This window comes from Bombina bombina, chromosome 8 (assembly GCF_027579735.1).
Source record: "Bombina bombina isolate aBomBom1 chromosome 8, aBomBom1.pri, whole genome shotgun sequence".
NCBI classification, from domain to species: domain Eukaryota; kingdom Metazoa; phylum Chordata; class Amphibia; order Anura; family Bombinatoridae; genus Bombina; species Bombina bombina.
This window is the reverse complement of record NC_069506.1, coordinates 123,216,463-123,244,072: the sequence shown is the minus strand read 5'-3', so window position 1 is coordinate 123,244,072 and position 27,610 is coordinate 123,216,463. Positions and strand designations below refer to the sequence as shown.

The window sequence follows — 27,610 nt, the reverse complement described above, 5'->3', positions numbered from 1 at the left end:
CAGATAAGGAGGAGAACACTGCAGAGCAGATAATTCTGAAACTCTTCTAGCAGAAGAAATTGCAACCAAAAACAAAACTTTCCAAGATAATAACTTAATATCAACGGAATGTAAGGGTTCAAACGGAACCCCCTGAAGAACTGAAAGAACTAAATTGAGACTCCAAGGAGGAGTCAAAGGTTTGTAAACAGGCTTGATTCTAACCAGAGCCTGAACAAAGGCTTGAACATCTGGCACAGCTGCCAGCTTTTTGTGAAGTAACACAGACAAGGCAGAAATCTGTCCCTTCAAAGAACTTGCAGATAATCCTTTCTCCAAACCTTCTTGAAGAAAGGATAGAATCTTAGGAATTTTTACCTTGTCCCAAGGGAATCCTTTAGATTCACACCAACAGATATATTTTTTCCATATTTTGTGGTAGATTTTTCTAGTTACAGGCTTTCTGGCCTGAACAAGAGTATCAATGACAGAATCTGAGAACCCTCGCTTTGATAAGATCAAGCGTTCAATCTCCAAGCAGTCAGTTGGAGTGAGACCAGATTCGGATGTTCGAACGGACCTTGAACAAGAAGGTCTCGTCTCAAAGGTAGCTTCCATGGTGGAGCCGATGACATATTCACCAGGTCTGCATACCAAGTCCTGCGTGGCCACGCAGGAGCTATCAAGATCACCGATGCCCTCTCCTGATTGATCCTGGCTACCAGCCTGGGGATGAGGGGAAACGGCGGGAATACATAAGCTAGTTTGAAGGTCCAAGGTGCTACTAGTGCATCTACTAGAGTCGCCTTGGGATCCCTGGATCTGGACCCGTAGCAAGGAACCTTGAAGTTCTGACGAGAGGCCATCAGATCCATGTCTGGAATGCCCCACAATTGAGTAATTTGGGCAAAGATTTCCGGATGGAGTTCCCACTCCCCCGGATGAAATGTCTGACGACTCAGAAAATCCGCTTCCCAATTTTCCACTCCTGGGATGTGGATTGCAGACAAGTGGCAGGAGTGAGTCTCCGCCCATTGAATGATTTTGGTCACTTCTTCCATCGCCAGGAACTCCTTGTTCCCCCCTGATGGTTGATGTACGCAACAGTCGTCATGTTGTCTGATTGAAACCGTATGAACGTGGCCTTTGCTAGCTGAGGCCAAGCCTTGAGAGCATTGAATATCGCTCTCAGTTCCAGAATATTTATCGGGAGAAGAGATTCTTCCCGAGACCAAAGACCCTGAGCTTTCAGGGGTCCCCAGACCGCGCCCCAGCCCACCACACTGGCGTCGGTCGTGACAATGACCCACTCTGGTCTGCGGAAGCTCATCCCCTGTGACAGGTTGTCCAGGGACAGCCACCAACGGAGTGAATCTCTGGTCCTCTGATCTACTTGTATCGTCGGAGACAAGTCTGTATAGTCCCCATTCCACTGACTGAGCATGCACAGTTGTAATGGTCTTAGATGAATTCGCGCAAAAGGAACTATGTCCATTGCCGCTACCATCAAACCTATTACTTCCATGCACTGCGCTATGGAAGGATGAGGAACAGAATGAAGTATTTGACAAGAGTTTAGAAGTTTTGATTTTCTGGCCTCTGTCAGAAAAATCCTCATTTCTAAGGAGTCTATTATTGTTCCCAAGAAGGGAACCCTTGTTGACGGAGATAGCGAACTTTTTTCTACGTTCACTTTCCACCCGTGAGATCTGAGAAAGGCCAGGACAATGTCCGTGTGAGCCTTTGCTTGTGGAAGGGACGACGCTTGAATCAGAATGTCGTCCAAGTAAGGTACTACTGCAATGCCCCTTGGTCTTAGCACCGCTAGAAGGGACCCTAGTACCTTTGTGAAAATTCTTGGAGCAGTGGCTAATCCGAACGGAAGTGCCACAAACTGGTAATGCTTGTCCAGGAATGCGAACCTTAGGAACCGATGATGTTCCTTGTGGATAGGAATATGTAGATACGCATCCTTTAAATCCACCGTGGTCATGAATTGACCTTCCTGGATGGAAGGAAGAATTGTTCGAATGGTTTCCATTTTGAACGATGGAACCTTGAGAAACTTGTTTAGGATCTTGAGATCTAAGATTGGTCTGAATGTTCCCTCTTTTTTGGGAACTACGAACAGATTGGAGTAGAACCCCATCCCTTGTTCTCCTAATGGAACAGGATGAATCACTCCCATTTTTAACAGGTCTTCTACACAATGTAGGAATGCCTGTTTTTTTATGAGGTCTGAAGACAATTGAGACCTGTGGAACCTCCCCCTTGGGGGAAGCCCCTTGAATTCCAGAAGATAACCTTGGGAGACTTTCTAGTGCCCAAGGATCCAGAACATCTCTTGCCCAAGCCTGAGCGAAGAGAGAGAGTCTGCCCCCCACCAGATCCGGTCCCGGATCGGGGGCCAACATCTCATGCTGTCTTGGTAGCAGTGGCAGGTTTCTTGGCCTGCTTTCCTTTGTTCCAGCCTTGCATTGGCCTCCAGGCTGGCTTGGCTTGAGAAGTATTACCCTCTTGCTTAGAAGACGTAGCACTTGGGGCTGGTGCGAAAGGGACGAAAATTAGGTTTATTTTTGGCTTTGAAAGACCTATCCTGAGGAAGGGCGTGGCCCTTGCCCCCAGTGATATCAGAGATAATCTCTTTCAAGTCAGGGCCAAACAGCGTTTTCCCCTTGAAAGGAATGTTAAGCAATTTGTTCTTGGAAGACGCATCCGCTGACCAAGATTTTAGCCAAAGCGCTCTGCGCGCCACAATAGCAAAACCAGAATTTTTCGCCGCTAACCTAGCCAATTGCAAAGTGGCGTCTAGGGTGAAAGAATTAGCCAATTTGAGAGCATGAATTCTGTCCATAATCTCCTCATAAGAAGAAGAATTATTATTGAGCGCCTTTTCTAGTTCATCGAACCAGAAACACGCTGCTGTAGTGACAGGAACAATGCATGAAATTGGTTGTAGAAGGTAACCTTGCTGAACAAACATCTTTTTAAGCAAACCCTCTAATTTTTTATCCATAGGATCTTTGAAAGCACAACTATCTTCTATGGGTATAGTGGTGCGTTTGTTTAGAGTAGAAACCGCCCCCTCGACCTTGGGGACTGTCTGCCATAAGTCCTTTCTGGGGTCGACCATAGGAAACAATTTCTTAAATATGGGGGGAGGGACGAAAGGTATACCGGGCCTATCCCATTCTTTATTTACAATGTCCGCCACCCGCTTGGGTATAGGAAAAGCTTCAGGGGGCCCCGGGACCTCTAGGAACTTGTCCATTTTACATAATTTCTCTGGAATGACCAAATTCTCACAATCATCCAGAGTAGATAACACCTCCTTAAGCAGAGCGCGGAGATGTTCCAATTTAAATTTAAATGTAATCACATCAGGTTCAGCTTGTTGAGAAATTTTCCCTGAATCTGAAATTTCTCCCTCAGACAAAACCTCCCTGGCCCCCTCAGACTGGTGTAGGGGCACTTCAGAACCAATATCATCAGCGTCCTCATGCTCTTCAGTATTTTCTAAAACAGAGCAGTCGCGCTTTTGCTGATAAGTGGGCATTTTGGCTAAAATGTTTTTGATAGAATTATCCATTACAGCCGTTAATTGTTGCATAGTAAGGAGTATTGGCGCACTAGATGTACTAGGGGCCTCCTGTGTGGGCAAGACTGGTGTAGACGAAGGAGGGGATGATGCAGTACCATGCTTACTCCCCTCACTTGAGGAATCATCTTGGGCATCATTTTCTCTAAATTTTGTGTCACATAAATCACATCTATTTAAATGAGAAGGAACCTTGGCTTCCCCACATACAGAACACAGTCTATCTGGTAGTTCAGACATGTTAAACAGGCATAAACTTGATAACAAAGTACAAAAAACGTTTTAAAATAAAACCGTTACTGTCACTTTAAATTTTAAACTGAACACACTTTATTACTGCATATGTGAAAAAGTATGAAGGAATTGTTCAAAATTCACCAAAATTTCACCACAGTGTCTTAAAGCCTTAAAAGTATTGCACACCAAATTTGGAAGCTTTAACCCTTAAAATAACGGAACCGGAGCCGTTTTTATATTTAACCCCTTTACAGTCCCTGGTATCTGCTTTGCTGAGACCCAACCAAGCCCAAAGGGGAATACGATACCAAATGACGCCTTCAGAAAGTCTTTTCTATGTATCAGAGCTCCTCACACATGCATCTGCATGTCATGCTTCCCAAAAAAAAGTGCGCAATAGAGGCGCGAAAATGAGACTCTGCCTATGATTAGGGAAAGCCCCTAGAGAATAAGGTGTCCAATACAGTGCCTGCCGGTTATTTTACATAGTTCCCAAGATTAAAATAATTCCTCAAGGCTATGGAGTATAAAAACAGAATTTATGTTTACCTGATAAATTACTTTCTCCAACGGTGTGTCCGGTCCACGGCGTCATCCTTACTTGTGGGATATTCTCTTCCCCAACAGGAAATGGCAAAGAGCCCAGCAAAGCTGGTCACATGATCCCTCCTAGGCTCCGCCTTCCCCAGTCATTCGACCGACGTAAAGGAGGAATATTTGCATAGGAGAAATCATATGATACCGTGGTGACTGTAGTTAAAGAAAATAAATTATCAGACCTGATTAAAAAACCAGGGCGGGCCGTGGACCGGACACACCGTTGGAGAAAGTAATTTATCAGGTAAACATAAATTCTGTTTTCTCCAACATAGGTGTGTCCGGTCCACGGCGTCATCCTTACTTGTGGGAACCAATACCAAAGCTTTAGGACACGGATGAAGGGAGGGAGCAAATCAGGTCACCTAGATGGAAGGCACCATGGCTTGCAAAACCTTTCTCCCAAAAATAGCCTCAGAAGAAGCAAAAGTATCAAACTTGTAAAATTTGGTAAAAGTGTGCAGTGAAGACCAAGTCGCTGCCTTACATATCTGATCAACAGAAGCCTCGTTCTTGAAGGCCCATGTGGAAGCCACAGCCCTAGTGGAATGAGCTGTGATTCTTTCAGGAGGCTGCCGTCCGGCAGTCTCATAAGCCAATCTGATGATGCTTTTAATCCAAAAAAAGAGAGAGAGGTAGAAGTTGCTTTTTGACCTCTCCTTTTACCAGAACAACAAACAAGGAAGATGTTTGTCTAAAATCCTTTGTAGCATCTAAATAGAATTTTAGAGCGCGAACAACATCCAAATTGTGCAACAAACGTTCCTTCTTTGAAACTGGATTCGGACACAAAGAAGGCACGACTATCTCCTGGTTAATGTTTTTGTTAGAAACAACTTTCGGAAGAAAACCAGGTTTAGTACGTAAAACCACCTTATCTGCATGGAACACCAGATAAGGAGGAGAACACTGCAGAGCAGATAATTCTGAAACTCTTCTAGCAGAAGAAATTGCAACCAAAAACAAAACTTTCCAAGATAACAACTTAATATCAACGGAATGTAAGGGTTCAAACGGAACCCCCTGAAGAACTGAAAGAACTAAATTGAGACTCCAAGGAGGAGTCAAAGGTTTGTAAACAGGCTTGATTCTAACCAGAGCCTGAACAAAGGCTTGAACATCTGGCACAGCTGCCAGCTTTTTGTGAAGTAACACAGACAAGGCAGAAATCTGTCCCTTCAAGGAACTTGCAGATAATCCTTTCTCCAATCCTTCTTGAAGAAAGGATAGAATCTTAGGAATTTTTACCTTGTCCCAAGGGAATCCTTTAGATTCACACCAACAGATATATTTTTTCCATATTTTGTGGTAAATTTTTCTAGTTACAGGCTTTCTGGCCTGAACAAGAGTATCCATAACAGAATCTGAGAACCCTCGCTTTGATAAGATCAAGCGTTCAATCTCCAAGCAGTCAGTTGGAGTGAAACCAGATTCGGATGTTCGAACGGACCCTGAACAAGAAGGTCTCGTCTCAAAGGTAGCTTCCATGGTGGAGCCGATGACATATTCACCAGGTCTGCATACCAAGTCCTGCGTGGCCACGCAGGAGCTATCAAGATCACCGATGCCCTCTCCTGATTGATCCTGGCTACCAGCCTGGGGATGAGAGGAAACGGCGGGAATACATAAGCTAGTTTGAAGGTCCAAGGTGCTACTAGTGCATCTACTAGAGTCGCCTTGGGATCCCTGGATCTGGACCCGTAGCAAGGAACCTTGAAGTTCTGACGAGAGGCCATCAGATCCATGTCTGGAATGCCCCACAGTTGAGTAATGTGGGCAAAGATTTCCGGATGGAGTTCCCACTCCCCCGGATGTAATGTCTGACGACTCAGAAAATCCGCTTCCCAATTTTCCACTCCTGGGATGTGGATTGCAGACAAGTGGCAGGAGTGAGTCTCCGCCCATTGAATGATTTTGGTCACTTCTTCCATCGCCAGGGAACTCCTTGTTCCCCCCTGATGGTTGATGTACGCAACAGTCGTCATGTTGTCTGATTGAAACCGTATGAACTTGGCCTTTGCTAGCTGAGGCCAAGCCTTGAGAGCATTGAGTATCGCTCTCAGTTCCAGAATATTTATCGGTAGAAGAGATTCTTCCCGAGACCAAAGACCCTGAGCTTTCAGGGGTCCCCAGACCGCGCCCCAGCCCATCAGACTGGCGTCGGTCGTGACAATGACCCACTCTGGTCTGCGGAAGCTCATCCCCTGTGACAGGTTGTCCAGGGACAGCCACCAACGGAGTGAATCTCTGGTCCTCTGATTTACTTGTATCGTCGGAGACAAGTCTGTATAGTCCCCATTCCACTGACTGAGCATGCACAGTTGTAATGGTCTTAGATGAATTCGCGCAAAAGGAACTATGTCCATTGCCGCTACCATCAAACCTATTACTTCCATGCACTGCGCTATGGAAGGAAGAGGAACGGAATGAAGTATTTGACAAGAGTTTAGAAGTTTTGTTTTTCTGGCCTCTGTCAGAAAAATCCTCATTTCTAAGGAGTCTATTATTGTTCCCAAAAAGGGAACCCTCGTTGACGGAGATAGAGAACTCTTTTCTACGTTCACTTTCCATCCGTGAGATCTGAGAAAGGCCAGGACAATGTCCGTGTGAGCCTTTGCTAGAGGAAGGGACGACGCTTGAATCAGAATGTCGTCCAAGTAAGGTACTACTGCAATGCCCCTTGGTCTTAGCACCGCTAGAAGGGACCCTAGTACCTTTGTGAAAATCCTTGGAGCAGTGGCTAATCCGAACGGAAGTGCCACGAACTGGTAATGCTTGTCCAGGAATGCGAACCTTAGGAACCGATGATGTTTCCTGTGGATAGGAATATGTAGATACGCATCCTTTAAATCCACCGTGGTCATGAATTGACCTTCCTGGATGGAAGGAAGAATTGTTCGAATGGTTTCCATTTTGAACGATGGAACCTTGAGAAACTTGTTTAGGATCTTGAGATCTAAGATTGGTCTGAACGTTCCCTCTTTTTTGGGAACTACGAACAGATTGGAGTAGAACCCCATCCCTTGTTCTCCTAATGGAACAGGATGAATCACTCCCATTTTTAACAGGTCTTCTACACAATGTAAGAATGCCTGTTTTTTTATGTGGTCTGAAGACAATTGAGACCTGTGGAACCTCCCCCTTGGGGGAAGCCCTTTGAATTCCAGAAGATAACCTTGGGAGACTATTTCTAGCGCCCAAGGATCCAGAACATCTCTTGCCCAAGCCTGAGCGAAGAGAGAGAGTCTGCCCCCCACCAGATCCGGTCCCGGATCGGGGGCCAACATCTCATGCTGTCTTGGTAGCAGTGGCAGGTTTCTTGGCCTGCTTTCCTTTGTTCCAGCCTTGCATTGGCCTCTTTCAAGTCAGGGCCAAACAGCGTTTTCCCCTTGAAAGGAATGTTAAGCAATTTGTTCTTGGAAGACGCATCCGCTGACCAAGATTTTAACCAAAGCGCTCTGCGCGCCACAATAGCAAACCCAGAATTTTTCGCCGCTAACCTAGCCAATTGCAAAGTGGCGTCTAGGGTGAAAGAATTAGCCAATTTGAGAGCACGGATTCTGTCCATAATCTCCTCATAAGAAGGAGAATTACTAGTGATCTCCTTTTCTAGCTCATCGAACCAGAAACACGCGGCTGTAGTGACAGGGACAATGCATGAAATTGGTTGTAGAAGGTAACCTTGCTGAACAAACATCTTTTTAAGCAAACCTTCTAATTTTTTATCCATAGGATCTTTGAAAGCACAACTATCTTCTATGGGTATAGTGGTGCGTTTGTTTAGAGTAGAAACCGCCCCCTCGACCTTGGGGACTGTCTGCCATAAGTCCTTTCTGGGGTCGACCATAGGAAACAATTTTTTAAATATGGGGGGAGGGACGAAAGGTATACCGGGCCTTTCCCATTCTTTATTTACAATGTCCGCCACCCGCTTGGGTATAGGAAAAGCTTCGGGGGGCCCCGGGACCTCTAGGAACTTGTCCATTTTACATAGTTTCTCTGGGATGACCCAATTCTCACAATCATCCAGAGTGGATAACACCTCCTTAAGCAGAGCGCGGAGATGTTCCAACTTAAATTTAAATGTAATCACATCAGGTTCAGCTTGTTGAGAAATTTTCCCTGAATCTGAAATTTCTCCCTCAGACAAAACCTCCCTGGCCCCCTCAGACTGGTGTAGGGGCCCTTCAGAAACAATATCATCAGCGTCCTCATGCTCTTCAGTATTTTCTAAAACAGAGCAGTCGCGCTTTCGCTGATAAGTGGGCATTTTGGCTAAAATGTTTTTGATAGAATTATCCATTACAGCCGTTAATTGTTGCATAGTAAGGAGTATTGGCGCGCTAGATGTACTAGGGGCCTCTTGTGTGGGCAAGACTGGTGTAGACGAAGGAGGGGATGATGCAGTACCATGCTTACTCCCCTCACTTGAGGAATCATCTTGGGCATCATTTTCTCTAAATTTTGTGTCACATAAATCACATCTATTTAAATGAGAAGGGACCTTGGCTTCCCCACATTCAGAACACAGTCTATCTGGCAGTTCAGACATGTTAAACAGGCATAAACTTGATAACAAAGTACAAAAAACGTTTTAAAATAAAACCGTTACTGTCACTTTAAATTTTAAACTGAACACACTTTATTACTGCAATTGCGAAAAAGTATGAAGGAATTGTTCAAAATTCACCAAAATTTCACCACAGTGTCTTAAAGCCTTAAAAGTATTGCACACCAAATTTGGAAGCTTTAACCCTTAAAATAACGGAACCGGAGCCGTTTTTATATTTAACCCCTTTACAGTCCCTGGTATCTGCTTTGCTGAGACCCAACCAAGCCCAAAGGGGAATACGATACCAAATGACGCCTTCAGAAAGTCTTTTCTATGTATCAGAGCTCCTCACACATGCATCTGCATGTCATGCTTCTCAAAAACAAGTGCGCAATACAGACGCGAAAATGAGACTCTGCCTATGATTAGGGAAAGCCCCTAGAGAATAAGGTGTCCAATACAGTGCCTGCCGGTTATTTTACAAAATTCCCAAGATTAAAATAATTCCTCAAGGCTATGGAGTATAAAATATGTTTATATATAAATCGATTTAGCCCAGAAAATGTCTACAGTCTTAAAAAGCCCTTGTGAAGCCCTTATTTACTGTCTGTAATAAAATGGCTTACCGGATCCCATAGGGAAAATGACAGCTTCCAGCATTACATCGTCTTGTTAGAATGTGTCATACCTCAAGCAGCAAAAGTCTGCTCACTGTTCCCCCAACTGAAGTTAATTCCTCTCAACAGTCCTGTGTGGAACAGCCATCGATTTTAGTAACGGTTGCTAAAATCATTTTCCTCTTACAAACAGAAATCTTCATCTCTTTTCTGTTTCAGAGTAAATAGTACATACCAGCACTATTTTAAAATAACAAACTCTTGATTGAATAATAAAAACTACAGTTAAACACTAAAAAACTCTAAGCCATCTCCGTGGAGATGTTGCCTGTACAACGGCAAAGAGAATGACTGGGGAAGGCGGAGCCTAGGAGGGATCATGTGACCAGCTTTGCTGGGCTCTTTGCCATTTCCTGTTGGGGAAGAGAATATCCCACAAGTAAGGATGACGCTGTGGACCGGACACACCTATGTTGGAGAAATATGCTTATATATAAATCGTTTTAGCCCAGAAAATGTCTACAGTCTTAAAAGCCCTTGTGAAGCCCTTTTTTTTCTCTTCATGTAATAAAAATGGCTTACCGGATCCCATAGGGAAAATGACAGCTTCCAGCATTACATCGTCTTGTTAGAAATGTGTCATACCTCAAGCAGCAAAAGTCTGCTCCCTGTTTCCCCCAACTGAAGTTAATTCCTCTCAACAGTCCTGTGTGGAAACAGCCATCGATTTTAGTAACGGTTGCTAAAATCATTTTCCTCTTACAAACAGAAATCTTCATCTCTTTTCTGTTTCAGAGTAAATAGTACATACCAGCACTATTTTAAAATAACAAACTCTTGATTGAATAATAAAAACTACAGTTAAACACTAAAAAACTCTAAGCCATCTCCGTGGAGATGTTGCCTGTACAACGGCAAAGAGAATGACTGGGGTAGGCGGAGCCTAGGAGGGATCATGTGACCAGCTTTGCTGGGCTCTTTGCCATTTCCTGTTGGGGAGGAGAATATCCCACAAGTAAGGATGACGCCGTGGACCGGACACACCTATGTTGGAGAAAGAGCCTTTGTTTTTTTTTTTAAAAATACAACAAAAAAATTAACCCCTAAAAAATATACACAAAAAGCAAAAAAAAGGGCAGCTATGCTACTGCCAGTGATTTATAGTGATCACTGGAAAGATAGGGGTTAATGGCTCTGAAAAGAGCCTTTGGTTCTATAATTTTTTAACAAATAAAAGAAATAAATCTCTCTCTGCTAAATACAGGTCTCTCTCTCCAACAAAATCGCAATTGAGGAGAGGGAGGGAGATCCACACTGATCAGTGTCAATATTTACAAATATTGACATGATCAGACAAATGGGGTATTATTATTTTTTTGTGTGTGTGGGAGACTCAGATTGGGTGACCCTAGCTTGCCCCTATGATGAGGCAGGCTAGGGACACCCCCAGAGGCCTCATGATGCACTGGGCATTGCCATCTTGGATGCCTTGTGAAGGGGGGGGGCTATTTAGGGCTTTATTTTTATTTTTTTGCCAGTTTTTTTTACATTTTTTTTTATTATTTTATAACTAAGTGCCTCGACCCACTGAGGCACTTAGCACACAAGCAGAGCATCAGAAGCGTGTTCGATCGCTTCCGATGCTCTGAAACACTGCCGGGCTCCACGTGGAGCAAAACCGGAAGTGATCACTCATGGGGGAGTGATCGATCCGGTCCCGGCACTCGGGCACAGTATTGCAGGATGCCTAGACATCGAGGCACCCCTGCAATACTGTTAGAGCAGCTGGAAGAGATTTCGATCGCTTCCAGTGCTCTGTTTAACCGACGATGTATGCCATACGTCCTCGGTCGTTAAGTGGGTTTTTTTTAGGACGTATGGCATACGTCGTCGGTCGTTAAGAAAAAAAAAATTGGGTTTTGTTTCCCCTCAAGTTAAATATTTACTAACAAAAAAAAGCACAGAAGTTTAAGAGTTTCAGTGTTTTAATATGGATCACAATTTTGAATTATTTACTGACAAACAAAACTATGAAGAAGGCTTGGGTTCATTATTGCCCACAAAAATATGCCTGAACAGAAAAGGGTTAGTTTTTAAAAGTTCAGATTTCTTCGAACAGAGCAAATAAACCACTGGACATACAGCTTGTGCTTTTAAATAAAAGTGCAGGCCATAAATCATTAGGTCTGCTGTAAATTGCCAATCAGGGTTTGTCTACAGCCAGTGTTCACTTGGAGAGAAATGAGGATTATAGGTCAATAGGGCAGAATTATCGCTACCTTTTATTTGTCATGTTGACATTTCTATAATAATCAAAAGAAGAGAAGAAACAAGTAAGCCAGAGGTCCTATTTAACATTGAAGGTATTTACTGTATACACTTTCAGGAGAGGACTCAACCTTACCTAACTTCACCTGGAAGACTCCAGTGATATGCCTATATGGCTTGAAACTCAGGGTTAAATGATAAAACACTGGTGTGTCGAGGATCTATTCTTCCCCTTAAAATCTGGTTCTTGCTGGGATAGTATGCCTACAAACCAGTGGTGTATTTATGTTTCGTGCTGCCCTAGGCACTCAAAATTATGGATGCTGGCATAAGGTATTCAATTATACCCACTAGATTTCCATAATGAGTCTAATAGATGTGACCACTTCATCTGATAGGACAGTACTGGTTTAATCCATAGTGGGGAAGGAACACAACCTGTGAACATCTCATTGTGTGCAGCAAGCCCAAGAAACTATACTTTAATTCTAGTGCTTACCAGTGGGATTTGTTAAAGGGACATGAAACCCAAAATATTTCTCTCATGATTCAGCTAAAGAATGCAATTTTAACCCCTTAACGACAGACGACATGCAGGGTACGTCCTCTAAAAAAAATAGCGTTAACAACCGAGGACGTACCCTGTACGTATTCAGTCTAGAAAGCGGTGGAAGCGATCCTGCTCGCTTCCAGCCGCTTTCCGGTTATTGCATGGATGCCACGATATCGAGGCATCCCTGCAATAACCTTCCTTGGACATCTGATGCAGAGACAGCCACTCGTTGGCCCTCTCTGCACCGGACATCGATGGTCGGTATCGTTGGTGGGTGGGAGCCGGTCTGGGAAGCGGGTATCGATGCATCTGATGATGCAAGAGGGGGGCGGGATCGTGGGTGGCGCACACGGACGCGTGCACAGACTTTCTGCCAGTACTTAAGATGGCGGGGACAATTGTGGGGTAGGAAGGGAGCTGTTTGGGAGGGATCAGGGGGTGTGATGTGTCAGGTGGGAGGCTGATCTCTACACTAAAGCTAAAATTAACCCTGCAAGCTACCTAAAAGCTACCTAATTAACCCATTCACTGCTAGACATAATACACGTGTGATGCGCAGCGGCATTTAGCAGCCTTCTAATTACCTAAAAGCAACGCCAAAGTCATATATGTCTGCTATTTCTGAACAAAGGGGATCCCAGAGAAGCATTTGCAACCATGTATGCCATAATTGCACAAGCTGTTTGTAAATAATTTCAGTGAGAAACCTAAAGTTTGTGGAAAAATTTGTGAAAAAGTGAACGATTTTTTTTTATTTGATCGCATTTGGCGGTGAAATGGTGGCATGAAATATACCAAAACGGGCCTAGATCAATACTTTGGGATGTCTTCTAAAAAAAATTATACACATGTCAAGGTATATTCAGGGATTCCTGAAAGATATCAGTGTTTTAATGTAACTAGCGCTAATTTTGAAAAAAAAGTGGTTTGGAAATATCAAAGTGCTACTTGTATTTATGGCCCTATAACTTGCAAAAAAAGCAAAGAACATGTTAACATTGGGTATTTCTAAACTCCGGACAAAATTTAGAAACTATTTAGCATGGGTGTTTTTTGGTGGTTGTAGATGTGTAACAGATTTTGGGGGTCAAAGTTAGAAAAAGTGTGTTTTCCATTTTTTTCTCATATGTTGTAAAAAAAATTATATCAAAAAAAGATATGATGGAAATAATGGTATCTTTAGAAAGTCCATTTAATGGCGAGAAAAATGGTATATAATGTGGGGTACAGTAAATGAGTAAGAGGAAAATTACAGCTAAACACAAACACCGCAAAAATGTAAAAATAGCCTTGGTCCCAAACGGACAGAAAATGGAAAAGTGCTGTGGTCATTAAGGGATTAAACAACTTTCAATTTTACTTCTATTTAATTTGCCTCCTTCTCTTGTTATCCTTTGCTGAAAGGTTTATCTAGGTAAGCTCAGGAGCAGCAAAGAACCTAGGTTCTATTTGCCGATTGGTAGCTGCACATATATACCGATTGTCTCTGGCTCACCCATATGTTCAGTTAGAAACCATTAGTGCATTGCTGCTCCTTCAACAAATGATACCAAGAGAATGAAACAAATTAGATAACAGAAGTAAATTAGAAAGTTGTTTAAAATTGTATTCTCTATCTGAATCATGAAAAATTTTTGGGTTTCATGTCCCTGTAAGTCCAACTTTACCATGAGACCCCTCTTGGTATGCACTGTGGGGTTTCATAGAGACCCAAATCAGGGTAACTATTTTAACTTCATGCAGCATTATCTTGTTTAAACACGTAATAGATGAACTAGTAAGCAATAGGTTAATGGGACATGAAAACATTTTTCTTCAATGATTTAGAGAAAGAATTCAGTTAGAAAGTTGTTTAAAATTGCATGCTATGTAGATCGTTTCATTCTCTCTGTATCCTTTTTTTGATGAAAGGAATAACTAGATAGGCTCCAGAGTAGCAATGCATTATAGGGGGCTAACTGCTGATTAGTGGCTGCACACATTCCTCGTTATTAGCTCACCTGATGTATTCAGCTAGCTCCCAGTAAGTATTGTTGTTTCTTCATACAAGATAATAGAAGTAAATTGGAAAATTGTGTACAATTGAACGCTCTAACTGAATCAAGGAAGATAAATCTGGGGTTTCATATCGCCTTTAACAGGTAAACAAAATCAGTACAAATTGAAAAGTGCTAATGACTTTTAAAACTTACATATTCAGTTTTCTCAATTTAATATTATGGCATAAAAGCAATTAATTATTTTTTGATGCATGCATAAAAATATATTTTTTTTTATGTAAATTTATTTTTCATATTCATTTAATTTCAAGTGTTTATTTTTTTTTACTAACGCGCCACAAGTATCAATTTTACTCTAAACTCTCAGTGTAAAAACCCAGTTAAGTAGCTCTGCTAATGAAATTTACAAATTAAGTGCTTTTTAGCAGCGCTAGATGCAGCAGAAATAGGTATTCTTGGCAGGCGAGTGCTCACTATCAGATAACGGTCAGATAATAAAAAGGATTACAAAAAAGTTACAAATCAAACGTTTGGCAAGCAATAGGTGCCTAAACATTTTAGCTTCTCAGTGCCAGTAATATATGGCATTCAAACCAAATAATTTGCTTTGGACCAACACATTTCTTTATAAACTAATGGTTGCTGAACGGATGGATTATGCTTCTCTGCAAAAATGTAAGCAAATCTCTTCACAACATCCTGCTTTTAAAGCAAGTCTATATGAGCTAAAAAGTAAAGTGATGGTAAACGCTCCTCTTTTCAAAATCAGATACGGACTCTTAGTGATATTGTAGATGGTGTTTGATCCATCAGTAGTAATGAAGATGAGCTATATAATCTACTTTTTAATGTAGATATAAAATCCAAATATCCTGCGATCCGCCGCCCACTTCAAAAGTCAGATTTTCAGTGAGCGAACAGCTTGAATTTTGTCCAATCAGCGCTCTAGCTACAACAAAAAGGCGCCCAAAGTTCTCTCTGAATCACTAAATTTAAAGGGACACTGAACCAATTTTTTTTTTTGTGATTCAGATAGAGCATACTATTTTAAGCAACTTTCTAATTTACTATTATCATCAAATTTTCTTCATTCTCTTGGTATCTTTATTTGAAATGCAAGAATGTAAGTTTAGATGGCAGCCCATTTTTGGTGAACAACCTGGGTTGTCCTTGCTGATTGGTGGATAAATTCACCCACCAATAAAAAAGTGCTGTCCAGAGTTCTGAACCAAAAAAAATTAGATGCCTCCTTTTTCAAATAAAGATAGCAACAGAACGAAGAAAAATTAATAATAGGAGTAAATGAGAAAGTTGCTTAAAATAGCATGCTCTATCTGAATCACGAAACAAAATTTGGGTTCAGTGTCCCTTTAAGTTTGACTTCACTGTCCCATTGAAATTGCATGCTCTATCTGAATCATGAAAGTTAAGATTTTGGCATTTCTTTCTCTTTAAAAAGGAAAGGAACAATAAAGTCAATCTTAAAGGGACATTAAACCCACATTTTTTCTTTCATGATTTAGAAAGAGCATGACATTTTAAACAACTTTCTAATTTACTTCTATTGTCTAATTTGCTTCATTCTCTTGATATACTTTGCTAAAAAGCATATCTAGATAGGCTCAGTAGCTGCTGATTGGTTGCTGCACATAAATGCCTTGTCTGATTGGCTCATCCATGTGCAATGCTATTTCTTCAACAAAGGATATCTAAAGAATGAAGCAAATTAGATAATAGAAGTAAATTGAAATGCTGTTTAAAATTGTATTCTCTATCTGAATCATGAAATAATTTTTGGGGGTTTAGTGTCCCTTTAAGTTTCAAATAACTTTCCAATTCACTTCCATTATCTAAATGTGCACAATCTCTTTATATATACACTGAGGCATCAGCTCCTACTGAGCATGTGCAAATAATTACAGTATATACGTATGTGCATTTTGTGATTGGCTGATGGCTGTCACATGATGCAGTGGGAAGAAAAATTAAATTGAAATTTACCTGAAAAAATAAATAAATCTACTACTGATTTGAAATTCAAACCAAGAGCTTTTGCATTGTCTTTTTATTTTGTATTTATTATGCTATTCAGAATTGTGGGAAACATTTTTTACTGGAAAAATTATTGTTTTGCAACCTTCATTTTATTTGTTGCTATTAACAACAAATGTACAGTATAGCAAATGCAGGATAAGTTGAGAATACAGAGGAGCCAGATACACAATGTATTCAGTCAAAGATGTTTGCCTATTGCTTTACCTATAATTCAAATATTTAGAAGCCAATATCTCTGGAGATTCCAAGTCTCTTGTTATATCTTTCATTAAAAGGACATAAAAAGCGCAACAACAACAATTATGTAATTTACTAGATAATGTTAAAATTGCAATTAAACAGTGTATTTAACCTCCACAAACAGGTTAAACACATTGATAGCTATGGGCTAGAAACTGACTGCTGACCTAAACATTGTGCTAAACATGGTCAGTGATTGGTGGCTCCTGATTGGCTCAGTGGTAGTGTTCAACTCAAAACCAGAAGCGTGTTTCATTTACTCCCGTAAATGCTCTAACACAACAGTAATTTATTATTGACCTTTTGTGTCTCTATAACATTTTCCAAACTAGAAACAATAAGTATGATAATCAAGTGAATATACCAGGTTTTTAGCCAATTTTTTTTTTTTTTTTTTTTTTTTTTTTAAAGGAGTTCTTTGATTTCCTGCAACTGTACAGAACATATCTCTACTCACACACCCTTGCACATACTTCCTTTTTCCAAAACATTTATCTAAGGTGTCGTCCTCTTGATGAACGGCATTAACATCTGGAAGCTGAGAATATTTCTTGGCAAGCAATAGAATTAATTTGAGGTAGCAGACATTACCTAAGTGCACAATTCTAGACAGGTTTAAAAGCTGGTTTGCCATTATTATTATTTTTAAATACTCCCTCTACTAATAAGACAAGAGAACATACTGGGTGTAAGATGAAAAACTTAAAGTGAATGTCAATTTTGATGCTAATGTGCCCGGTTTTTAAAAATTTGATTAAAAACAGGGGCACTTTAGATTCATCAAAATTTACATTTCACTCCTGTTGTGAAAAACAAAACAAAAACTTACCTTTTAAACTTGACAGCAGCTCCAGCTTCCTCCGGTCGTTGCAAGCCATTTCTGATGTCAGAAATGATGGATAGGTCATCCTCCAATCATGGCTTCCCCCGGGGGAATCAGTGTCTGATTCAATGTCGTGATTGGAGGAAGCCGGATTCCTCATTTTAGACCCAGGAAGAGGCTTTGCGACGGGTGGAGGAAGCTGGAGCTGCTGTGAAGTTTAAAAGGTAAGTTTTTTGTTCACAACAGGAGTGAAATGTAAATTTTGATGAATTAAAGTGCCCCGGTTTTTAATCAAATTTTTAAAAACCGTGCACTTTAACATCAAAATTGACATTCACTTTAAAAGAAAATGCATAATTCTTAAATATAGGTGCAGCTTTTACTCCTCGGCTGCAGATAAATACAGAGTGAAGCCAAATCAGAAAGATGCAAGCACAAAAAATTATAGCGAGGGAACTTTACCTTTAAAGGGATATTCCAGTCAAAATATAAAATGAGCATAGATGAATTACATTTTTTAATAAAAACATATTTGCAATATACATGCATTGGCAAAAATGCTTCTAGTAAAGGTTATCACTGTTTTATTGTTAGCATTTTTCTCTGCACGTGCATGTGAAGCATAGCTAGATATTCTCAGTGCACCAGCATTTTAAATATTGCAGCTGCTCAGACCACCAATGGGGCTTGTATCATGTCAGCAACTAACAAAAATTGAGTCATTACTAGATAGTACAAGCGTCTTAGGCTGTCTGAGTAAGTGCTGTGTTTAAAATGCTGGTGCACCATGCATACTTAAATACACTTTAGAAATAGCTATAGCTTTGTTAGAAGCATTGCTAATACTTTTATATTACAAAAATGCTTCTATAAAAAACTGAAATGCATCAATGTGGATTCCAATTTTGGCTGGATTGTCCCTTTAAGCTTATATAGACTTGCTTTTAAAGCAGAATGCTGTAAATAGAGATTTGAATCCTGTAGAATGTAAACCATTTAAAGAATAAGTAACCTTGCATTTATTTGCACTTCTTTTTACACTTTGAATCTGTTAGATACACAATGCTACAGCATCTGTTGGCGATTTGCTAATGAATGATAATTATATTAGTAATAATATTTATTCATAGTAGCACAAAATTAAGAACAGCTGGATAACATTATGGACACTAATATGGTACATAAATGAATGTAGTATGATTTTTTCCCCTATGAGCATCAGCACATTAGCCCCCTCTTGCATTTAATATCTATATAAAGCAAGACCATTCTGCAAAACAAAATCTCTAAGCTGAGAACATCTATATTTGTTGTCAACAGCAAGGTTCAGAAGATTCTCTCTGCTCGATGAGCATGCTTTACTACTTTCCTGTTAATTATAAACCCATAGTGCGATGATTGAGGTATCATATTTAATAACAGTCAGATTGCACCATAAAAAGACAAGACTAGAAAGGCAACTAGAGGAAATTAATTAGTGAATTGTCTATGACTAAGGGATTATCTGCTGAAACGCGCAAGACTGGAGACATGCTGATTGTCTTATAGATGGTTTTAGGTTTTCAGTGCACCGTTGAATACATTTTGATTAAAAGTGCCTTCCTTATGTTGCTCGCTAGTAATTTGGATTCTTTAGTCAGATTACACCCTAAAAAGGACCACTAGAGAAAAATAATTCAGAGATCAAATTCCATAAATTTGGACATTCTAGGCCAGTGGGCGACAGATCGGTTTAAAATTTAGGAACCAGTCAGAATATTTAGGAGCCAGACAGTGGTATTTGTACATAAATATATGGAGAATTACTCCAAAAAGTTAGGAGTCATGGGAGAAATTCAAGGAGCTTGTGGCTCCCTGGCTCCTGGGTTTGTCATGCCCTGTTCTAGGCTGCATTTGCTCTGATGGATGTGAAAGAGGAAAAACAGAATTTATGTTTACCTGATAAATTACTTTCTCCAACGGTGTGTCCGGTCCACGGCGTCATCCTTACTTGTGGGATATTCTCTTCCCCAACAGGAAATGGCAAAGAGCCCAGCAAAGCTGGTCACATGATCCCTCCTAGGCTCCGCCTACCCCAGTCATTCGACCGACGTTAAGGAGGAATATTTGCATAGGAGAAACCATATGGTACCGTGGTGACTGTAGTTAAAGAAAATAAATTATCAGACCTGATTAAGAAAACCAGGGCGGGCCGTGGACCGGACACACCGTTGGAGAAAGTAATTTATCAGGTAAACATAAATTCTGTTTTCTCCAACATAGGTGTGTCCGGTCCACGGCGTCATCCTTACTTGTGGGAACCAATACCAAAGCTTTAGGACACGGATGAAGGGAGGGAGCAAATCAGGTCAGCTAAATGGAAGGCACCACGGCTTGCAAAACCTTTCTCCCAAAAATAGCCTCAGAAGAAGCAAAAGTATCAAACTTGTAAAATTTGGTAAAAGTGTGCAGTGAAGACCAAGTCGCTGCCCTACATATCTGATCAACAGAAGCCTCGTTCTTGAAGGCCCATGTGGAAGCCACAGCCCTAGTGGAATGAGCTGTGATTCTTTCGGGAGGCTGCCGTCCGGCAGTCTCATAAGCCAATCTGATGATGCTTTTAATCCAAAAAGAGAGAGAGGTAGAAGTTGCTTTTTGACCTCTCCTTTTACCAGAATAAACAACAAACAAGGAAGATGTTTGTCTAAAATCCTTTGTAGCATCTAAATAGAATTTTAGAGCGCGAACAACATCCAAATTGTGCAACAAACGTTCCTTCTTTGAAACTGGTTTCGGACACAGAGAAGGTACGATAATCTCCTGGTTAATGTTTTTGTTAGAAACAACTTTTGGAAGAAAACCAGGTTTAGTACGTAAAACCACCTTATCTGCATGGAACACCAGATAAGGAGGAGAACACTGCAGAGCAGATAATTCTGAAACTCTTCTAGCAGAAGAAATTGCAACTAAAAACAAAACTTTCCAAGATAATAACTTAATATCAACGGAATGCAAGGGTTCAAACGGAACCCCCTGAAGAACTGAAAGAACTAAATTGAGACTCCAAGGAGGAGTCAAAGGTTTGTAAACAGGCTTAATTCTAACCAGAGCCTGAACAAAGGCTTGAACATCTGGCACAGCAGCCAGTTTTTTGTGAAGTAACACCGACAAGGCAGAAATCTGTCCCTTCAGGGAACTTGCAGATAATCCTTTTTCCAATCCTTCTTGAAGGAAGGATAGAATCCTAGGAATCTTAACCTTGTCCCAAGAGAATCCTTTAGATTCACACCAACAGATATATTTTTTCCAAATTTTGTGGTAAATCTTTCTAGTTACAGGCTTTCTGGCCTGAACAAGAGTATCAATAACAGAATCTGAGAACCCTCGCTTCGATAAAATCAAGCGTTCAATCTCCAAGCAGTCAGCTGGAGTGAAACCAGATTCGGATGTTCGAACGGACCCTGAACAAGAAGGTCTCGTCTCAAAGGTAGCTTCCAAGGTGGAGCCGATGACATATTCACCAGATCTGCATACCAAGTCCTGCGTGGCCACGCAGGAGCTATCAAGATCACCGACGCCCTCTCCTGATTGATCCTGGCTACCAGCCTGGGGATGAGAGGAAACGGCGGGAACACATAAGCTAGTTTGAAGGTCCAAGGTGCTACTAGTGCATCCACTAGAGCCGCCTTGGGATCCCTGGATCTGGACCCGTAGCAAGGAACTTTGAAATTCTGACGAGAGGCCATCAGATCCATGTCTGGAATGCCCCACAGCTGAGTGACTTGGGCAAAGATTTCCGGATGGAGTTCCCACTCCCCCGGATGCAATGTCTGACGACTCAGAAAATCCGCTTCCCAATTCTCCACTCCTGGGATGTGGATAGCAGACAGGTGGCAGGAGTGAGACTCCGCCCATAGAATGATTTTGGTCACTTCTTCCATCGCTAGGGAACTCCTTGTTCCCCCCTGATGGTTGATGTACGCAACAGTTGTCATGTTGTCTGATTGAAACCGTATGAACTTGGCCCTCGCTAGCTGAGGCCAAGCCTTGAGAGCATTGAATATCGCTCTCAGTTCCAGAATATTTATCGGTAGAAGAGATTCTTCCCGAGACCAAAGACCCTGAGCTTTCAGGGATCCCCAGACCGCGCCCCAGCCCATCAGACTGGCGTCGGTCGTGACAATGACCCACTCTGGTCTGCGGAATGTCATCCCTTGTGACAGGTTGTCCAGGGACAGCCACCAACGGAGTGAGTCTCTGGTCCTCTGATTTACTTGTATCTTCGGAGACAAGTCTGTATAGTCCCCATTCCACTGACTGAGCATGCACAGTTGTAATGGTCTTAGATGAATGCGCGCAAAAGGAACTATGTCCATTGCCGCTACCATCAACCCGATCACTTCCATGCACTGAGCTATGGAAGGAAGAGGAACGGAATGAAGTATCCGACAAGAGTCTAGAAGCTTTGTTTTTCTGGCCTCTGTCAGAAAAATCCTCATTTCTAAGGAGTCTATTATTGTTCCCAAGAAGGGAACCCTTGTTGACGGGGATAGAGAACTCTTTTCCACGTTCACTTTCCATCCGTGAGATCTGAGAAAGGCCAGGACAATGTCCGTGTGAGCCTTTGCTTGAGGAAGGGACGACGCTTGAATCAGAATGTCGTCCAAGTAAGGTACTACAGCAATGCCCCTTGGTCTTAGCACAGCTAGAAGGGACCCTAGTACCTTTGTGAAAATCCTTGGAGCAGTGGCTAATCCGAAAGGAAGCGCCACAACTGGTAATGTTTGTCCAGGAATGCGAACCTTAGGAACCGATGATGTTCCTTGTGGATAGGAATATGTAGATACGCATCCTTTAAATCCACCGTGGTCATGAATTGACCTTCCTGGATGGAAGGAAGAATAGTTCGAATGGTTTCCATCTTGAACGATGGAACCTTGAGAAACTTGTTTAAGATCTTGAGATCTAAGATTGGTCTGAACGTTCCCTCTTTTTTGGGAACTATGAACAGATTGGAGTAGAACCCCATCCCTTGTTCTCTTAATGGAACAGGATGAATCACTCCCATTTTTAACAGGTCTTCTACACAATGTAAGAATGCCTGTCTTTTTATGTGGTCTGAAGACAACTGAGACCTGTGGAACCTCCCCCTTGGGGGAAGTCCCTTGAATTCCAGAAGATAACCTTGGGAGACTATTTCTAGCGCCCAAGGATCCAGAACATCTCTTGCCCAAGCCTGAGCGAAGAGAGAGAGTCTGCCCCCCACCATATCCGGTCCCGGATCGGGGGCCAACATTTCATGCTGTCTTGGTAGCAGTGGCAGGTTTCTTGGCCTGCTTTCCCTTGTTCCAGCCTTGCATTGGTCTCCAAGCTGGCTTGGCTTGAGAAGTATTACCCTCTTGCTTAGAGGACGTAGCACCTTGGGCTGGTCCGTTTCTACGAAAGGGACGAAAATTAGGTTTATTTTTTGCCTTGAAAGGCCGATCCTGAGGAAGGGCGTGGCCCTTACCCCCAGTGATATCAGAGATAATCTCTTTCAAGTCAGGGCCAAACAGCGTTTTCCCCTTGAAAGGAATGTTAAGTAGCTTGTTCTTGGAAGACGCATCAGCCGACCAAGATTTCAACCAAAGCGCTCTGCGCGCCACAATAGCAAACCCAGAATTCTTAGCCGCTAACCTAGCCAATTGCAAAGTGGCGTCTAGGGTGAAAGAATTAGCCAATTTGAGAGCATTGATTCTGTCCATAATCTCCTCCAAAGGAGGAGAATCACTATCGACCGCTCTTATCAGATCATCGAACCAGAAACATGCGGCTGTAGCGACAGGGACAATGCATGAAATTGGTTGTAGAAGGTAACCTTGCTGAACAAACATTTTTTTAAGCAAACCTTCTAATTTTTTATCCATAGGATCTTTGAAAGCACAACTATCCTCTATGGGTATAGTGGTGCGTTTGTTTAAAGTGGAAACCGCTCCCTCGACCTTGGGGACTGTCTGCCATAAGTCCTTTCTGGGGTCGACCATAGGAAACAATTTTTTAAATATGGGGGGAGGGACGAAAGGAATACCGGGCCTTTCCCATTCTTTATTAACAATGTCCGCCACCCGCTTGGGTATAGGAAAAGCTTCTGGGAGCCCCGGCACCTCTAGGAACTTGTCCATTTTACAAAGTTTCTCTGGGATGACCAACTTGTCACAATCATCCAGAGTGGATAATACCTCCTTAAGCAGAATGCGGAGATGTTCCAACTTAAATTTAAATGCAATCACATCAGGTTCAGCCTGTTGAGAAATGTTCCCTGAATCAGTAATTTCTCCCTCAGACAAAACCTCCCTGGCCCCATCAGACTGGGTTAGGGGCCCTTCAGAAATATTATTATCAGCGTCGTCATGCTCTTCAGTATCTAAAACAGAGCAGCCGCGCTTACGCTGATAAGTGTTCATTTTGGCTAAAATGTTTTTGACAGAATTATCCATTACAGCCGTTAATTGTTGCATAGTAAGGAGTATTGGCGCGCTAGATGTACTAGGGGCCTCCTGAGTGGGCAAGACTCGTGTAGACGAAGGAGGGAATGATGCAGTACCATGCTTACTCCCCTCACTTGAGGAATCATCTTGGGCATCATTGTCATTATCACATAAATCACATTTATTTAAATGAATAGGAATTCTGGCTTCCCCACATTCAGAACACAGTCTATCTGGTAGTTCAGACATGTTAAACAGGCATAAACTTGATAACAAAGTACAAAAAACGTTTTAAAATAAAACCGTTACTGTCACTTTAAATTTTAAACTGAACACACTTTATTACTGCAATTGCGAAAAAACATGAAGGAATTGTTCAAAATTCACCAAATTTTCACCACAGTGTCTTAAAGCCTTAAAAGTATTGCACACCAAATTTGGAAGCTTTAACCCTTAAAATAACGGAACCGGAGCCGTTTTGAACTTTAACCCCTTTACAGTCCCTGGTATCTGCTTTGCTGAGACCCAACCAAGCCCAAAGGGGAATACGATACCAAATGACGCCTTCAGAAAGTCTTTTCTAAGTATCAGAGCTCCTCTCACATGCGACTGCATGCCATGCCTCTCAAAAACAAGTGCGCAACACCGGCGCGAAAATGAGGCTCTGCTTATGCTTTGGGAAAGCCCCTAAAGAATAAGGTGTCTAAACCAGTGCCTGCCGATATTATTATATCAAAATACCCAGATAAAATGATTCCTCAAGGCTAAATATGTGTTAATAATGAATCGATTTAGCCCAAAAAAAGTCTACAGTTTTAATAAGCCCTTGTGAAGCCCTTATTTACGATCGTAATAAACATGGCTTACCGGATCCCATAGGGAAAATGACAGCTTCCAGCATTACATCGTCTTGTTAGAATGTGTCATACCTCAAGCAGCAAGAGACTGCACACTGTTCCCCCAACTGAAGTTAATTGCTCTCAACAGTCCTGTGTGGAACAGCCATGGATTTTAGTGACGGTTGCTAAAATCATTTTCCTCATACAAACAGAAATCTTCATCTCTTTTCTGTTTCTGAGTAAATAGTACATACCAGCACTATTTCAAAATAACAAACTCTTGATTGAATAATAAAAACTACAGTTAAACACTAAAAAACTCTAAGCCATCTCCGTGGAGATGTTGCCTGTACAACGGCAAAGAGAATGACTGGGGTAGGCGGAGCCTAGGAGGGATCATGTGACCAGCTTTGCTGGGCTCTTTGCCATTTCCTGTTGGGGAAGAGAATATCCCACAAGTAAGGATGACGCCGTGGACCGGACACACCTATGTTGGAGAAAACAGATCTATAATTATATCCAATACACTTTGGCTGATTGTTGAGGGACACTCAAGTCAAAATAAAAAACTTTCATTTTTTACATAGAGCATGCAATTTTAAACAACTTTTCAATTTACTTCCATTAAAAAAAAAAGTGCAACCTTTTTATAATTAAACTTTGAGTCACCAGCTCCTACTGAGCATGTGCAAGAATTCACAGAATAAGCGTATATGCATTTGTGATTGGCTGATGGCTGTCACATGGTACGTGTATGCATTAGTGATTGGCTGATGGCTGTCACATGGTACAGGGGAAGTGGAAATAGATATAACTTAATATTGTCAGAAAAAAATCTACTATTCATTTGAAGTTCAGACTAAGTGCTATTGCATTGTCTTGTTATCTTGCATTTGTTGATTATGCAAATCTACTGTGTTGACTGGTCCTTTAAGCAGTTACATGGTAACTCCTCCCTGGAGGTACTAAAAGCATGGTTACAACTCAGTTTGAATCAACACAGTTGATTGCACATAATAATGTTCCTCCTGCATCTAGTGCTACCAGTGACAAAGCATAAACAGGCCAACAGAAAAGGGAAGAGAGGTTAGGGAAAGGAGGTGGTCTTTCCCCTTACATAGCACAAGAACCTGCTCACCGTATTTAACAAGCAGCAGTCATCAGATCGCTGCTTTCCTAACCTCTTCGCCACCTCTAAGGTGGAGAAATTCAATCTCCGCAGTCTACTCCGACCGAGGAGATTGACAGCTCCTGCCCGCGCGTGATTGGCTGTGCGCGGGCGGGATTGCACGCAAGCGCAAAATAGCACTTGTGTGCAATGGTAATTTCCTCAGAGGCGAGCTGAGGCGGACAGGGGGGCGTATATGCGCCCCTGTCCACCTCAGCTTTGATAAATCGAGCACAATATCTAGTGTGATGGGTGAGATGGAACTTTAGTGTCACAAACTATTTGGCTTAACAGTATGACCTAGGCCACGTTCTTCCTGTTTTTCCATCCTTACCTGTAGAAATTGAGGGGATCCACAAAAAGTGATGATTGTGAGAGAAATTAAGTTTCTAAAAAGTTACTTATAGAAATACTACAGTGAATTGTGTCAGACATCTTTAGAATGGACTTGATGAAGAGATTAATTTGCATTCAGGCCAAGTCTCACATTACTAAATACTACACTCAGATGCTTAGAACGGCACACTTGGCTGAATTCCAGTATGTAATAGGTGGATGCTTATATTTGAAGAGGATACAGATGCAGTAAAGAGACACCAGTTGGGAAAGCCGATTATATCAAGTGCCAGCGTTCTACTCACCTTTCTGTGCTGTTCGTAATTTCTGATAAAGTCACGCAATTGCTCCTCCCGACTTTCTAGCGTTGTGTATAGCTGTTCCATTTGACTTGCCAAGTCCGTTTTTTCTGACTTTAAACGCTTTCGATCTGCCTTCATTGCTGCAAAAAATAAACCTTTTCATAAATAATTAATATAAGCAATTATCTACAGAACAAAAAAAAAAACCAAAAGGTGAACACTTAAAGGGACACTGAACCCAATTTTTTTCTTTTGTGATTCAGATAGAGCATGCCATTTTAAGCAACTTTCTAATTTACTCCTATTATAAAATTTTCTTCATTCTCTTGGTATCTTTATTTGAAATTCAAGAATGTAAGTTTAGATGCCGGCCCATTTTTGGTGAACAACCTGGGTTGTTCTTGTCGATTGGTGGATAAATTCATCCACCAATAAAAAAGTGCTGTCCAGAGTTCTGAATAAAAAAAAAAAAGCTTAGATGCCTTCTTTTTCAAATAAAGATAGCAAGAGAATGAATAAAAATTGATAATAGGAATAAATTAGAAAGTGGCTTAAAATTGCATGCTCTATCTGAATCATGAAAGAAAAAAAAATTGGGTTCAGTGTCCCTTTAAACCACATTGTGCTAATTGAGGTTTTCCTGACAGACTAGCATTTTAATGGAAATTATACTTAAAGTATAAGTTTACAAATGTGTATCTGTGTTACACAGTTTTTCTTAAAGTAAACAGATTAACAAACAAACCAGTAATTTAAAAGGACACAAGCGAATTTTAAAATATATTACAGTTTGGGTTCTTGTAACTAGCTATGTGCATTACTGCACTTAAGGAGCTTACAAGTGCGGAAGGCGGCAGCCGCAAGCTACATTCGGCTCTATATGAGTCGGATTTATTCTTGTGAATCTGTGCAAATCGAGATCTCAGTGTGTTGCACTTTCACAAGAATATGAAAAGAGCCGGATGTGGCTTGCGGCTGCCTTCTTCCGCACTCGTTACCG

General features: G+C 41.5%; 1 protein-coding gene across 1 annotated transcript in view; it reads right to left on the bottom strand.

Moving 5' to 3' along the window:
• The window catches only part of LOC128638853 (kazrin-like), a 504,435-nt gene that overhangs the window by 144,076 nt on the left and 332,749 nt on the right, over positions 1-27,610 (bottom strand). The window contains exon 4 of the mRNA XM_053690987.1: positions 26,614-26,750. Coding sequence (XP_053546962.1) covers positions 26,614-26,750 — 137 coding nt within the window. The remainder of the gene's footprint in view (positions 1-26,613; positions 26,751-27,610) is intronic.